The sequence below is a fragment of the Pempheris klunzingeri genome, chromosome 8 (assembly GCF_042242105.1).
Source record: "Pempheris klunzingeri isolate RE-2024b chromosome 8, fPemKlu1.hap1, whole genome shotgun sequence".
Lineage (NCBI taxonomy): Eukaryota > Metazoa > Chordata > Actinopteri > Acropomatiformes > Pempheridae > Pempheris > Pempheris klunzingeri.
In genome coordinates this window covers 17,183,610-17,199,754 of record NC_092019.1, presented here as the reverse complement: position 1 = coordinate 17,199,754, position 16,145 = coordinate 17,183,610, and the positions used below count along the sequence as shown (strand labels likewise).

Genomic DNA, 16,145 nt, shown 5'->3' with positions numbered 1-16,145 from the left:
GGGGGGGGGGCAGCAACACTTTACAGACAAGATGATGACAGCTGTGCACAATATTAGACGTCACAGTCACACCACCCTTTTCTGCAGAACCCATTTTAACAGTGAACATTTACAGAAAGCTGTCACACGTGGGATGACTTGCAAGTTCTGGTCATATAGTGTCACAAACAAGTTTGTCATTGTTTTTAAAAGGAATGTGATTCTTGATTTATAAAAAAAACAAGCAGCAACAAAAAAAAAACCCAGAAAGATCATGTGATGATTATACAGGATGATGTTGCACACCGACTCTGGAGGGATAAAGAGGATCCACAGGCACAGAGGTGTGGGGGAGAGTCCAAATGAAAAACATACGCTCCAACTGCATGACTAAGCTTCCTTGGGCCTGGTTTGGAGGGGGGAGGATGGGGGTGAGAGGGTGGGTGTCAGGGAATGTGGGGAGCAGGGGGGAGGGGGCCGTGTCAGTCAATAGTGAGGTAAAGCGTGTGGCGGTGGGAGGGGCCGAGACTTAAAGGGAGCAGACAGGCACACCAGCATAGCACTTTCACTTTGAGCGGAGCCTGTGTCTGAGTGAGGATACAGAGAGTGGCCAGAGGGCGAGATAGAGAAGAGGCCAGTGTCTCTCCTGCTTTATCCATTAACCAGTTTCAAGGGAGAAGGGAGTGATTCAAATTAGGCTGTTCAAGAAGATTCTAGGTCAGTAGTGAGAGGGAGGAAGGGAAAGGGAAAGAGATATAGTAAAAAAAAAAAAAAAGGCAAAACAAACAAAAGCTTTCATAGGAAAAGGCTGCAGCCACTCAGGCTTAAGTGGGAAAATCCAAAGTGAGAGAGCAGGATGGCGTGAGAGGATAAATGAGGCATTTTTTGGAAAGTACCAAAGGACCTCAAAAGGAAGGAATGTATAAGGGATGTCAACAAGAAGACTGAATATCAAGCTGTGAAGGAGAAGACACAGCGCCGTACTCTGTGTCAAAGACCTCAAGAGACCACAGAGGAGGAAACTTTGCCTTTCAGAGACTGACACACAAACCTGTCTGCAGAGTGATTGCCATCAACAAGAGAAATGGAGAAGTGTCCATTCTTAGAAAGATAAAAGGATGTCACTGCCAGGTGAGAGGCAAGAATTGCGCATGTAAATGCTTTTTTGCAAACTTTCTTTTTAAAGTCTGTAGGACAATCATGGGATTATAGCACTGGGTATTTTATGGTCACGTTCAATTGGCGATTTGAAACTGGGTGGTTGTGTCTCTTCGTGGTGTTACAATAGCATTTCCAGAGTCTAAAGTCAATTAGAGCTGTTGCAACAGCAGGTCATGTTTTCTGTAAAAATGGCTAATTGAGGCAGGAAATGATGTAATGTTTTTTAGTAAGTATGCAGTTTGAACAAGCTACAAACCACAGAAAGTTTCCATCAATTATCTGAGTGTGTTCTGTCTCTCTCCTTCTCACTCGTGCCTCACACAGTTTTGCTGTTGCTATCATTCCTGATTGTCCAATGTGGTGGATGTGGCTTTGACTTGGAAGGTGTGAAAAACATTAAAACCACCATCGACTCTAATCCAACTGGATTTGTAAGTTAAAATCTTCTGACATTGTTTTTTTTAGTTTGTCCTTTTGGTGTTTTAAAGTGAAAAAAAAAAACCATCCTCTCTGTACGAGTGATATTTTCTATTTCTTCCCCACCAAACGTAATTTCCTGTGCTTTAAAGAAGACAGTCACTTCTACTGACTGTCTTCAGTTAGCTGTCAGTTGTTCGGTTAGTTAAAGAAGTGGTCAAAGGTGAAGATCTCACTCGAATGAATGGTAATGATCGGCTCTACCTGATAACCTGCCAAGTTATCAGATGACAAAACAATGTTAACAGCCAGCACACGTAGCTCAGTTCAAGGGAACCAAATACTGTGTAGTTTTACCTCTGGACTGTAGTTAGTTATGTTGTTTTCTGCATAAATTGTCAATCACACATTGTTCTTGTCTAGCTCAGTTATTACATTTCGGATGTGTGTCTTCACCTGTGGGTTTATTCCCATCTTTTTCTTTGCTCTTGTCTTTCTCTTCCAGCGGACAGTGTTTCCTAAAGATTACTATGTAGTGCACCACTACACAAAAAGCATGCTCTGTGACACTGATCCGGTGAGTTGCTTATCAGATAAAAAGGGGAAGTGAGGTTTGATGTTTCATAAAATGGGTTGTGTATCTTGTCAGATATTTTAAGTTTCTTCAACAGAATAATAATTAGCTTTTACCTCATCCTCAGCTACTGTAACAGGCCTCGGAAATGCTCAATTTAGCAAAAGGGTGTTGTAGCATGTAGCCTTTTGTAGCTGAGCAACTGATGTGGTTCTTGTGGTGATTCGTCAGACACGCTAAACCTAACTTTGGCTTTGTTTTTTTCTGTTGCTCTGCCTTTTCCCTGCAGTGTTGTGTATTCCCTGCTGCAATAGTCCTCCTGAATTCCTGGCATGTGCTTCTCAGAAACCTCTGGGATGAGCACCTAAATTATTCCTTAATCCTCGATCTGAAACAGACACTGGATAAAATTATAAAAAAGAACAGGAATACAGAGGTAAGGGGTTCTTTCATATATATCTCACCACAGTACTGCATTATATGTCTTGTTTCACTCTGTCTGTTAAAGTAGGTTTAAGTTTAAAGGTGTTAAAGAGGCCAGAACTATCTCTGGTTATTTGACATGCGATTGCTTACTGCATTAATATAAATATTTACATTTTTGTTTCAAACATGAATTTATGTACAAGTGCATTGATAAGAGTTGTGCTCCTAAAGATCCTGTGAATGTGTCTTTGAAAGCCTCCTGCCCAAACCTTTGTTTGATCCTTGTTTGCTCATCACAGAGGTTCCAGGAGGAGACGGACCTGGCCCAGTTCTCCACGCTGTCTTCCTCCCCTGAAGAACTCCTGGCGCACACGTCTGACCTTCTCACTCGATGGCTCGAGGTTGGGTGCTCACCTCTGATTGAAACTTGTGCCCTGCCCACTTTGCCCCCCTCTGTGGAGAGGAAGGACTACGGCCCCTCGAGGGCCAGACTCTTGACCACACGAGCTATCAGCAGCGAGGAGGAAGGACAGCCTGACACGATGATAGACATTACACAGCCGCCGTCCAATGGCGCCCCTCCGTCCCTGCCGTATTACGCTTCTATCTGGAGCCCCTTGCTATTCAGACTCTACTGGTGGTTGTTGCCATAGTTACTAAAAAGGATCTTTTTGATGATGCACACAAAATGCAAGACATTTCCTGGCACTGAATGTTTGTTTTGTTATATTTGTGTGTCTGTGTTTTAATGTAGTAAGCTTTGTTAATATGAAGTGATATGCACAGGTTGCATTTAATGTCCAAAGTTAGTTCACATAGCTAAGTTCACTGTCCAACAACACTCTGTAACAACTGATATCACACATATAAATGTATAGCCATCGTCTCTAGGGCAAGCCACCAGCTCCAGCTAGCTATACTCTTTATTGCTATCAAGAGATAAATGCTGAGCAAGCCAATGCACATAAGCCATCGTCTGTTGATGTGGAATTCATCACTGTTTACAATGAATGTTATGTAAATGTAAGATATTGCTGTCTATAGGCGTTTATGTTTGTACATAATTGTAAATTAAAGACATTTAGATATATACATTGCTAGTTTTCGGTTTAACTTACCGAGATATAATATCTCAAGGCTTGTAAGCTATATTTATTGTAGTATTTGCTGTTTGTCATCAGTGATGGAAAGTACTTTTACTCAAGTACTGTACTTAAGTACAACTTTGAGGTACTTGGACGGGAATATTTCCATTTTATGCTACTTGATATGTCTCCTCTACGTTTCAGAGGAAAATATTGTAGTTTTTACACCACTGCATTTATCTGACAGCTGAACTCGCTGGTTGCTTTACAGATATGATTGACTGATATAAATTAAACTATTCAACAGTTTATTAAGTTGTTAAATTGAGTTTGCTTGGTTAGCATTAATGCACTAACAATACTAACCTAATAGAATTGTAATAGCGTAACAATCACAGGGACTATTTTTCTGCATTAAGTACTTTCACTTTTAATACTTAAAGTACATTTTACAAACAATACTGACATTCTTTTACTTCAATATATTTATTTTTATTTACTTTTATTAGAACTTTTTCACTTTTTAAGTATCTTTTTAAGTAGAAGAACATTTCCTCCACTGCTGTTTGTCAGTAACTTAAATATTCATATTTTTCTCTATTCTGCTAAAGGAGGTTGTATTTTGCTTGTGATTTTGCATTCCTGCACCAGGACACAGAGTGCACATTGGAGCTCATGTGAGCTCAACCATTTACAACCACTGTACAAATCCTTTACAACTATTTTGTAACTCCGATAAAAACTGAAAGACGAATTGCAGATGAGAGAGGAATGTGCTCTGGATGGCAAAACACTCCAGTGATATTCGGACTCCTGTTAAGATCCACACCAGGAATAAAAGTGCACCATTTGGTGCTCGCACTTGCCCCTGCTTGTACACACCCACGCATGTAATGTGCGCCATCGTCCTCACAGGCTCTGTCTTGAAGTTTCATAATCAGTTTTTTTTTTTTTTTGTTGCATTGGCCACCACTACAGGAACAGACTTTAGGGCTGCACCTCAAGTTTCCCATTTTCCTTGACCTTGTTTTCCACTGAATTCATGTCATAACTTGGATGGATGAGACAAACGTATTACAGCATGAATGTAAACGACAAAAGAGTTAGATCATAGTAGTGATAGAAGACAGTACTTTGGATAAATTAGAGGGGGAAAATAAAGAAAGGGCTCAAGTTTTATTCTTGTAGACAGAACTTTCTTTGTAGACAGTGGACATTTCCAGGTACCTGTTACTTGTTAAATACTTCAATGTATAGTTTGTCCTTATCTGATTTTGAGGCTAGTTCCCCATCAGTGGTGCAGGGGCTACAGACCCCAGCACATGTTGCATTTACTTGGTATAAATGCAATGATCTGACTCACTCTGAGCATGTGGGAGATCCTGTACCGGGCCAATACACGACCTTCAACATGTGGGTATGATTCACCTGATTTCTAAAACAAATGTTGTTATCCGGTGAGGCGGAGACGTCCCGGATAGTCCACTTAAAACTCCCGTGATATCAGGCCGAATTAACATCCATCTACGCTTAAGCATTATAGTTTTGGCAATTTCCGAGACAAATATTTGCAAGTCTGATTTTTCCTGGCAGCATGGAGCCAAGAGCCAGAGAAGCCAGCTGAATTCCCGTAAATGGGGAGGGACAGAGGGGGGAGAAAGGGGGTGGCGGGGTGAGACAGCAGGGGAGGGGTGACAGCGCGGGGTGTTTAAACCACGTGGCTGCTCGGCATACCGGAAGTAAGCAAAGCCTGCCTCTGCCAAGATGTCTGCGCCCGAGGAGGACACGTTTGCCGAGGAAGGAGGCGAGATGGAGGAGATGGACGAAGTCGGCAGCGACGACGACGAAGGAGAAGACATGGAGGAGGAAGGAAGGGACGGAGAGGGGGAGAGGAGGGTGTACGTCCCCGGGATCGAGCCTCTTCAGCCCGGAGTGGAGCTGGAGATGGACCGGTCTGCGTACCGCATGTTCCACGAGTGTCAGACAGGCAAGTGGGATCAGCAGGAGCCAAACAGGCTGACATCTCTACACAGCAGCCTTCAGTGTGAAGTTACAGGCGGTGTTTTTTTGTGTTGTTTGTGCTCAGGTGCTCCGTGTCTGAGCTTCGACGTCCTGACAGACGGAGATGGGGAGAACAGGGAGCAGTTTCCTCTGTCCATGCTGCTCTGTGCGGGCACACAGGCGGAGACAGCCCTGAGCAACAGGTACAAGCATCCTGACACACTGTGTGTGTGCTGCTGCTGCTGTCAGCGCCTCTCACACACACACACTGATTAAAGAGGCTGCAAAAAGGTATCACAGGTAGAAGTAATCAGTGCTAGAAACCCACCACATTTACTGAAGTACTGCTCTGAAGTACAGTTATGATGTACTTTTACTTGACTGCTGCTTTCAACTTGTGTACTTTTTTTACTCCACTACGTTTACCTGATAACCTTTAGTGTCTTTGCAGATTCAGAGTATTAATACAAAATATGATCAACAAATAAATCACAATGTTTTATTGTAGGTTAAGGTAAAACTTTACTGATCCTCAGGGAGTAAAATCACAAGCTGCTCCAGCTGCAACATCAAAATGATGTAAACATCAACAATTCATGCATTATAAGTATATTTGTGACAAATATGCATATATTGCATTTTCCACATAACATGACAGGAGCACATAACCTACACCTAAACAAATCAATGAAGGCACTTAAAAATGAACCACTGCTCACTGTACGGCAACAAGTACTTTTACTTTTGGTACTTTAAGCACATTTAGGTTCTTATACTTTTAAGGTAAAATTTTGAATGCAGGACTTTTACTTGTAGCAGAGTATTTCTGTGGTGTTGCTACTTTAACTTTAGTGAAAGATCCCTTCTTATTTTTTCTTACATCATTGGGTTTAATCAATGTTTTAACTGTTTTTACAGGAAAAACTGAGCACACACAAATAAATGAAATATTACAAATGTAAAACACAACTGGCACAGAAATGGAAGCAAATGTTGAACAAATATTTAATTAATTAAACTCAATTAACACAATTCTAAAGGCACAATTTGACAGTATTGTCCACAATATTTGTCCAGAGATGAGATGTCTTTTTTTTTTTTTTTTTTTTTTTTGTCTGTTGAAACTCTACAAACAGAATCAGAATAAGTCTTAACTTAAACTTAATAAAGCCACTTAATAAGTCCAGAAGTTAACCGATTATGTACAAGGAATGTAAAGAGGAAACCATTGCGTATGAATTAATTACAAGAATTGTATCCATGTTAGATTTGAATGCTAATTTCTTTTTCTTCGGCTAAATTAATCTCAAACATTCCCATTAATGTCACCTTCACGTCACATTGTGGTGGATGAGAGAAATTGGAAAATTCCCATGTTACCATCTTGTAAGCGTTCACGTCAATAAACTGTTTTATGATCGTGTGAGCATCGAAATCCTGTGCATTGACAATATAAAACCAAAGACATAAACAGGATGTGAAGTCTCAATATTTCTTAGTTGTTAGTTGTAATTCTGTATTATTACGTGCCAAGCTGGATACGTCAGAGCTTTTCAGATCAGATTTTCAACTTGGATGCTGACTTGGAACCTTATTTTCAAGTCAGAAACGCACAATTAGAAATTTTGAATTTAAATGAAACATAAAATTGCACTTAAGAACAGACTTGAGTAAACACACATGCTAGGCCTTAATAATCACTTATTGTAGCTTCTAGAGGGCTTTTGATAATTAGGGGCATAGTGTTCAATTACTGTTGTTCACTTTTCTTAATTACTAATTAATTTGATGTTAATTGGCTTTGCACCCCTCAGGGTAAAAGGCTTAGCTTGATTTCTCTAGCTTACGTCTATCTCACACTGTTAACACCTACATCTTTTGTATTTATGAACACATTAATTCTGAACTCTTAAACACTGTAACAGGACTCTTAGTTACCGTTTTGTTTCAGTTCTGTTTTGACATTATCCACAAAACAGCTGAGAATATTCTCGCAACTCAAGTGTTTTGTCTGGGAAAAAAAAAACGGCTCTACGCCACAGTGAAATAATGTCATCTACATCCTCCTAAATGCGTTATTTTGCTTTTCTTGCAGACTTCTCGTCATGCGCATGCACAACCTTCATGGGACAGAGCAAGATAAGGAGGAGGAAGAAAGCAGCGATGAGGAAAGTGATGACGATGAAGATGCAGATAAGAAGCCACAGATGGAGCTGGCCATGATGCCTCACTACGGAGGAATCAACAGAGTTCGAGTATGTTGTGTATCATTTTCCAGGCTGACGTGTAATAAACTAAGCCACTATGTCTCCTTTACTTCACTTGTCTGAGGTTCCAGATTACTGATTTTGCTTGTCAATTTCCAGGTGACCCAGCGTGGAAAGCAGTCATTGGCTGCCGTCTGGTCAGAGAAGGGACAGGTAGAAATATTTGACCTCCAAACTCAGCTGGAAGCCGTCCACAGTTCTGCTGCTATGGAAGCTTTCATCAAACAACAAAAGGAGGCCACGGCTCTCTTCAGTTTCTCAGGACACATGACTGAAGGCTTTGCTATTGATTGGTCACCTACAGTACCTGGTAAGTCCTCACAGTCATTCTGGCCTTGTTTGCACTTTAAAATGAATTGACTACAGTACGTATTGTACTATAATGGGAAGGCTCCACCTGGTCGACTTTGTGATGTGCGAGTTACAGTTTTGTGCCAAACGCTTCATTTTCTGTCTCTCACTCTTTACTGTCTGAGACTTCTGGGTGAATTCCCAAACTGAAAATCACACTGTAAAGGTCACAACATCCATGTTTGCTTATTGTTGTACAGCTGATGAATTAAATTTTGTAGGGCAGCCATCAAGTTTTGGATGTCAAAACATCTTGAAACACTTGAATCCAGATCCATTGAGATACCCACACATTCCTTAACTTGTCCCATGGGCCAGCTCGCTACAAAATGTTATTACAGCCTGGTTTATTCTGCTAAATACGAAACAGTCAAACCAACAAACAGGAACAAAAGCATTAGCTTCTCAGCTGTGTGTAACATGTACACATACTACGTTGTAGTTATAGAGGCTGAAAGATGCTCAACCACAAAAAATAAAACTGGAACAAATTCAGTGAAACAATTCAAGGAAGGACCCTCATCAGGATGGCTGAGAGTGTTGTGAAAGAATGGTGTCGGGAAATTCCTCAGACATCATTTTAAATAAATAATGTCTGTGTGTCTGTCAAACAAAACCTGAAGTGTTGTGTTTGTACTTCATTATCAGGTCGTCTTGTCAGTGGAGACTGCAAGAAGAACATCCATGTGTGGGAGCCACGAGAGGGGGGGGCTGCATGGCAGATTGATCAACGACCTTTCAGCTCCCACAGCAAGTCTGTGGAGGATCTGCAGTGGTCGCCCACTGAAGCTACAGTATGTATACAGGAAAATAGTGAGATACTGGGTCAGACAGAGGTGCTTTAGCGGGTGTTAAAATGACTGGAAGGTACTTTTGGAATTGCATTATTCCATTACAGCAGACTATAACTGCACCTGATAAAAAATGCATCCACTAAAAGTGCTTGTTTTGACCACTTAGAAGCTCAGATTGTTATCGGAAATGCCTGATGATATTAGAGAGATAGACCTGTAAGATCCTTTCTGTTTAACCAGAAACAGCTGCTCTATTGCACTATTCAAACCCACCAGACTCCATTCACTAAAACAGTAATGTAACCTTGCAGAACACAGGAGTGGCTGGTCTTCTGCTACCTCGATCAATTACTCCTGATCCGAATTAACCCTTTAAAACACACAACGTCACACAAAAACATAGCGACTACCATGTAAAATTACTGTATTTGTCAATGGAGTCTGGTGGCTTTGTTAAACCGGCTATTTCTGGTTAAACAAAAAGGATCTTACAGGGTCTATCTCTGTAGGGATCCTTTCCATAATGTTGTCAGACACTAACAATAACAATCTAAGCCTTTCTGCACTTCTAGTGGATGCACTTTGATCAGATGCAATCGACCTGAAGGATTTCATTACAACCATTGAAGCTTGTTGGCGACATGTTCTCAGCTGCAGATCTACTGGACCAGTTTGTGTTCCTACCATTCATTTTGAGCCTAAAATATGTAAAGATAAGGCCAAAGTCACCGGAGTTATCCTTTTTAAGCACCGTCTGCTCACTGCATGATCGACCTCCTGTTAAAACCCCACAGATTACATGTACTTGCAAAGTATTAGACCTGCATATTGGGATTTGACATGCATGTTAGGTGTCCTTATTGCCCCGTGACCGCAGTGCAGGCCTCGAAGCTGGACTAGCTCCACTGATCCTGAATAGCAAGGATGATTCAAATGCAGAGGCAGAGGTTGTCTCCGGTGTTAAACTGAGCTTACCACCTATGGAAGAATAACGTATGGTTAAGGAAATGAATGACTGGAATGAATGAAACTATGCTGGCCATAAAAACTGCCTGTTAACACTGTAGCTATATGCTACCACAATGTTGTAACTAAGAGACAAAATATGTAAGTTATATGTTCTCTTCAGGGCCTCGTTGAACAAGTTGCCAAACTAGTTTATGGCATGTGATCCTACAGCCTGATGATGGTTGTTACCATTTTGCCTCTGACTGCACGCTGTTTGCCCTTTGTCAGGCTCTAGCAAGCTTATTGGTGCTGACTGTGATTTAAAAGCAATAAACACAAATTATGAACATGAAAATCTAAACTCTCTCACACTCCTCCTGAACACCAATCAAAAATTATTTACAAGAAATAAAATCTTATTTTTCAAATATGTGGCCTCTGGCTCAAATCTCAGAATCTGTACTCTCTCTCATCCGCCACAGGTTTTTGCATCTTGTTCGGTGGATCAGTCGATTCGTATCTGGGATATCCGTGCCCCGCCCAATTCAATGCTTTCAGCCGACGAAGCTCACGCATCAGACGTCAATGTGATCAGCTGGAACAGGAGCGAACCATTCATCGTGTCGGGGGGGGATGATGGGCTTCTGAAAGTATGGGACCTGCGACAGTTCAAGGTGAAGACCAACAGCAGACGGTTTCACTCTCCAAAAACCAAAAACTTTATTAGTATTCATTTAACTCATGCAAGTTAATTCAGTTGACAGTTATACAGCTATGAGTTATTACTTGTCCATGTATGAGCTGGAGTGAGGATCTGGCGGTTTGATTAGTGTGTCATCACAGCAAAGTAACCTGCCATTAGAGCTAGAAAACAAAACAGCACTTGCAGTGTAACACCCTCACAGTTTGGCAGCCCCTCCTAACCAATAATATTTGTGCCATCTCGTTCCTTTTACGCAATAGGGCGTAATTACCACAGTCACCTTCCACCTAATTCAGGAATCCTTTTTTTTACCTGCCTTTAAAACACACTCCTACACCTTGTCAATTTCCTGTTGCAATTTGTGAGCAGAAAATACAGATTTACAGATCACTGTTCATGTGTGGTAGCCTGATGCACCTAAGCGCTCTTGTTCACCCCCTGTACCTGCAGACTGGGAAGCCCGTGGCAAACTTCAAGCAGCACAGTGCGCCCATCACGTCCGTGGAGTGGAGCCCCGTGGACTCGAGCGTGTTCGCTGCCTCAGGCGCGGACGACGTCGTCAGCCAGTGGGATCTGTCTGTGGAGTCATGTGACGTGGGCGCGAGGGTGGAGGAGGTGAAGGACTTACCCCCTCAACTACTGTTCCTGCACCAGGGCCAGTCCGAGATCAAGGAGATCCACTGGCACCCACAGATACCTGGTGTGATGATCTCCACGGCTCTGTCAGGATTCAACGTGTTCAGGACAATATCTGTGTAGTGTGTGTCTGTGTGTGTGTGTTTGAGGGAGAAACAGATGATTTTTGCATTTACGCGAGTAGTACACATTTAATGTGTATGTGTAATGAGCAGTAAACCCTTATATGGTAAATAATGTACATAACTCAGCTGTGTAGGTAATAATTCTTATTTCGGACATTTATTGGCCAACATAGGCGCCGTATGGTGTCATATTCTTTACTATTGAGCTTTCAGTCTGTATGTTTTACAGATGTGTGAAATATTTTAGGCATTCCCTGCATGCTTACAATAAAATGCTTAAAACTGTGTTTTTTTCTTCTTAAAGTCATGTCTTTAAAGAGGGTGGTCTACCATATCTGTTTTTATTCATAATGGAGGAGAGCACAGAATGACCTTCAGATTTACACTGAATAGTGAATACTTTTTTGCTCCAGTTTTGCCCTGGGGTCATTCCCATAGAAAATAAGAGTCAGCCAAGGCTCGTGAATATCTTAAAATCCCAATAACTGCTTTATTGTTTTCACTGTAATCCTTATTAAACCACAGAATGTGTTTAAACCAGCATTTTTAACAGATGAGCACAATGGTTATTCCCTTTTACAGCATTATGAAATAAAATACTTTTTTAAAAGCAAGCATTTTACAAGCAAGAAACATACAAAAATACACTGCTGGTCCTGATTTACAATTGACCTTTTAAATCCCATGATTGTCTCAGCATTTTTAGTAATAGTCCAGCCCCACAGCCCAAAGAAAAGCTTTGGTAACTTGAAAGCATGCTAAATAACAGCACTATGAAACAAGATCTGAGAAGCTCACACTGTCAGATTTGGAATGTGACAAATTCACAGTAAATAATTATACACAGGATAACTGACAGTGTCTCTGGAAACCATCTGTAAAGCTTAAACATCGAGAGAAGACACGGAGATTGTAATAAACATGCAATATGAGAAATAACTATTAAGACATTGATATGACACGGTACAATAATGCACACAGCTCCTTTTAAGGCACGATAACATAAAGCTCAATAAACAACGCCTGTTGTGTGCGCTTTAGATGGCAAATATAGTTCATAGTTCAAATTGACAATGCAAGCGTCATTAATTTATCAGCCTGACTAAATTTCCACAGCATCAGTTTCATAGCGAAGCTTCCAGATGAATGAAATCAGTCAAAGTGCTACAAACCTGCCACTGTAATAACCTAAATGACACATTGGCCAAATCTTTCTGATCAAAATAACAATCTTATCTCTATCTGTTCCCCTTATAGATAAAACATAAAATGTCTTTTCCAGTTGAGCAACATCGTCGGACTAGATATCTTTCACTGAGTCTTGAAAAATCCAGTTTGCATATTGTTATAGCCTCCCATTTAAATGATACTGAGCTCATGAAAATACAGTATAATTAATTTAATTGACAGCAAAGATCTGTTTTCAGGGGGAAACCGTACCCATCCCCTATAGACCAATCTCATCATCAAACTCATCTTCAAATGTGTAGCCCCGTCCTACTTCCTCCTCCTCCTCCTCCTCTGAATCAGTCTCTGAGTGGCAGCTGTCGACCCTCCTCCTGTCCAATGAGGTGACTCCTTCATACTCTGAGCTATGTGACGAAGCCGGACTCGGTGGCAAATCTACTCTGTGATTGGTGAACTCGGTTTCACCCCCACCTACTACGCTCTGGCCCCTCTCACTCTCACCCCTCGTTGGACTACGGCACGCCAGTTGATCCTCATCCTGGAAGTCAAACCCTTGACCCTCTTCCTCTTCAGATGCTTGGCGAATGATCTCCTCTCGTTTATCACTGAATCGCACTTTTGGCCGTAACCCCTTTGGCTTGATTCCGTTCCCGTCTGGTATCCTGCCGTCTCCCACCTGGTTTCCATCCAACCCAACCAAGTTCTTCCCATTCAGCTCGTTCTGCATGTTCACAGACATCTCCGTGGCCCCTTTTCCCTGCTTTGTGCCCACAGAGGACGTGGGACTGAACACATCCTCCTCATTGGAGTCAAGCCCCAGGCCATCCATCACCCCTAGTACGTCCCCCAGCATGGACGGGCCTAGATCCAGGTCCAGGTCCAGGGTGAACGAAGACACCGACTCAGAGTGCTGCAGCTCATTGTTCTGTGGGCTTCCTGAAGCATCTGTATAGAGATCGCTGTGGTTGACTGCCACCTCAGACTCAGCAGCTGGCGTGCCCCCTGGACTCCCCGGATCGAGGCTGGCCGGGCTCGGGCCAAGAGTGGACAGGAAGGAGGTGTCTCCAAAGGCATCACCTCCCCTCCCAATGTGCATGGTGTGGCGAAAGTCACCCAGTGGGGCTGATATCATGGTAGGGTCCAGGCGAGGGGCCCGGGAGGATTTGTGCAGAGGCATGACTGTAGACAGTTTGTGGAAGGAAAGGGAAAAATAGCAAATTCTTGGTTATATAAGTTAACACAGTGAATGACAGAAGTAAGACTGAGCAAATGAGATAACATAGTGTAAAACAAAAACTGCGCAGAAAGAAACCGAAATGTAGGAGCTCCAGTCCAGAGTCCTGATAAGACAAGGCGGCATCAACACTTCACAAAGTTGTGCAATATTGTAGGAAACCAATGAGAAATGTGGACCTGCTGCAGCTGTGAAGGCCATGCTGAGACTTGTACTTGAAACACACTCATGCATACTTTTCTCTACCCTCAGGGGTTTGTGTGGACAAAAACAAGGCAGTACCTTTCTCCATTAAAAAAAAAAAGAATCTATGATACCAAACCAAACAGAGCTGTGCTGCTTTGGTGGGTATTCAATTCATATTGATTCATATGAAAAAACTATTCCTGTTGAGGCCACAGGGCAACATTTCAAGTTAATAATTATTACAGTTGGTGGAAGACAATATTGCCCCATACATTTGAGGTGAGACACCATTACAAAAACCTTTCCATCAACATCACACACTGCAAACCATAATACACAGTGTTTTTGTCCGTGTGTGCGTGTGTGTGTGTGTGTGTGCGTGTGTGTGAGTTAAACTGGGAAGGGGAGGGGGCTTACAGGCCTACCCCAACTTAAAACTTTACAATAACATCAATGAAAGTAAATGATGTGTTATATTAGTTAGATACATATATTATAGGCTATACTAAGAGCACGCCACGGCAACACTTATTGAACAATCGGTGAGAGAGACGTTTGGATCAATGTAAAACTGCTGATCAATTGATCTGAGTGAGCGTCACCGAAACATTCAAAGTGTGGAAAACTTACTTTAAAGAGTATGTTCTGGTCTTTGGTGGGCTCCCTCCGCTGTGTCCAGCTCTTTCATCTGGCTTTTTGCTTTCGCCTCCCTCTCGGCTTTTCCCTCGCTCTTTTTCTTGCCGTCGTTTGTCTGTGTGAATTTTCTTTTTCTTTCCAAAGGGATGGGCACAGGCTGAGGAAGTGACGCGACGCCTATTGGGGAGAGCTGGACCAAAAGTAGCTGTGACTTTACCAGACATTGTTAAATATAAACCATGTAGACTAACAGTCAACTCTCCAGAGTTTATATTAAAGGTTATGTTGTGATTGAGAGCCACAGTTTGTCATTATGAAGCAACAGGTTTATATAGATGACTGGATTTTTACGTGAATATGAAGGTAAATGTACAAATATTCAGGGGAAAAGTATCAAACAGTAAGTGTCAATTTTGATTTTATGTTTTCATTAAAAAGTAGAAATAGTGAGATCATAAATTAAAATTCTGCCATTACCAACAAGTAATTTTCTATAATGTTTAAATTAATTGGGTTTTTTATATTTAATTTACATATCTATATATGTATATTTTCTCAAATTTAAAGAATAAGGCTCGCATTATTCTATGAATTCATTTTTTTTTAATTATAATTGCTAACAAATCACATGAAAAGACCATTAACAAGAACATTAACATTGTGTTGGTTGGCCTTTAAATATTTTCTGACTTCCACCATTTTTTGTGGCATTTGGCCCCAAGACATTAGCTCGTTAGTTCCTCCAGAAGACCTTTAAAAAAATGTTTATCATTTGATTTTCAATGAAAAAATGCTAAATGCAGTTTTTAGTAAATGTTACCCAAACAGGAGTAAATAGTAGGGGACTATTTCAGGTGAGGAGTTCTGCACTTTATGTGTGTTCGGTCATTGTTTACAGCAGCAGGACAGCATAATAATTAGCAGCGATTCAAAATGAACTACGGCGCCCATGGTCATGTTAGCGAAGAAACAGGTCACTCAGTGCAACACTGACTGATATTTTTTGGACAACAATGAAGGTCAGGGTATTTGGCTTCGGCGACATGGACAATTCTTGGTAGCAGAATGAACTGGTAGTTGGTTTTATAATATTTGTTAGAAACATGAAAAATATAGAATATTTTAAAGTACATGAACTATACTCAAGAACTCAGACTGACTGGCAACCAGTCCAGGGTCCACACAGCTTCTCGCCCACAGTCAGCTCCAGCCCCCCCGCGGCCCTTAAGGACAAGCGGTATAGACAATGGATGGATGGATGGATAAACAGAACACAAACTGAATTATCTCAGAACTTTACCTCTAATTTCTTTATTTTCTGGTATTTATTACACACTTCCAAGGAAATTACTGACTCGCAACGTAAAGCTTTACTGAACGAATGTCAAGACTCTGATTAAAAGAAGGCTGGAATAAGCATAAACTATGTATATG

At 41.4% G+C, this 16,145-nt stretch overlaps 3 protein-coding genes across 3 annotated transcripts; 2 read left to right on the top strand and 1 right to left on the bottom strand.

The window, feature by feature from the left end:
* Positions 1 to 553: 553 nt before the first annotated feature.
* LOC139205397 (uncharacterized) lies at positions 554 to 3,951 on the top strand. Its single transcript, XM_070835602.1, has 5 exons — positions 554 to 1,110; positions 1,465 to 1,571; positions 2,063 to 2,134; positions 2,421 to 2,567; positions 2,857 to 3,951. The coding sequence occupies exons 1-5, from the start codon at positions 1,098 to 1,100 to the stop codon at positions 3,208 to 3,210; spliced, it is 693 nt and encodes a 230-aa protein (XP_070691703.1). The 5' UTR covers positions 554 to 1,097; the 3' UTR covers positions 3,211 to 3,951.
* Positions 3,952 to 5,397: 1,446 nt separating this feature from the next.
* Positions 5,398 to 11,733, top strand: grwd1 (glutamate-rich WD repeat containing 1). The gene is made up of 7 exons (XM_070835730.1): positions 5,398 to 5,629; positions 5,729 to 5,846; positions 7,739 to 7,898; positions 8,010 to 8,220; positions 8,910 to 9,055; positions 10,486 to 10,677; positions 11,157 to 11,733. Exons 1-7 carry the CDS (start codon positions 5,407 to 5,409, stop codon positions 11,463 to 11,465), a joined length of 1,359 nt encoding a protein of 452 aa, XP_070691831.1. The 5' UTR covers positions 5,398 to 5,406; the 3' UTR covers positions 11,466 to 11,733.
* Positions 11,734 to 11,933: 200 nt separating this feature from the next.
* On the bottom strand, positions 11,934 to 14,841 carry cdc42ep5 (CDC42 effector protein (Rho GTPase binding) 5). Its single transcript, XM_070835731.1, has 2 exons — positions 14,706 to 14,841; positions 11,934 to 13,834 (listed from the first exon to the last, which is right to left on the bottom strand). The coding sequence occupies exon 2, from the start codon at positions 13,830 to 13,832 to the stop codon at positions 12,915 to 12,917; it is 918 nt and encodes a 305-aa protein (XP_070691832.1). The 5' UTR covers positions 13,833 to 13,834; positions 14,706 to 14,841; the 3' UTR covers positions 11,934 to 12,914.
* Between the last annotated feature and the right edge of the window lie 1,304 nt (positions 14,842 to 16,145).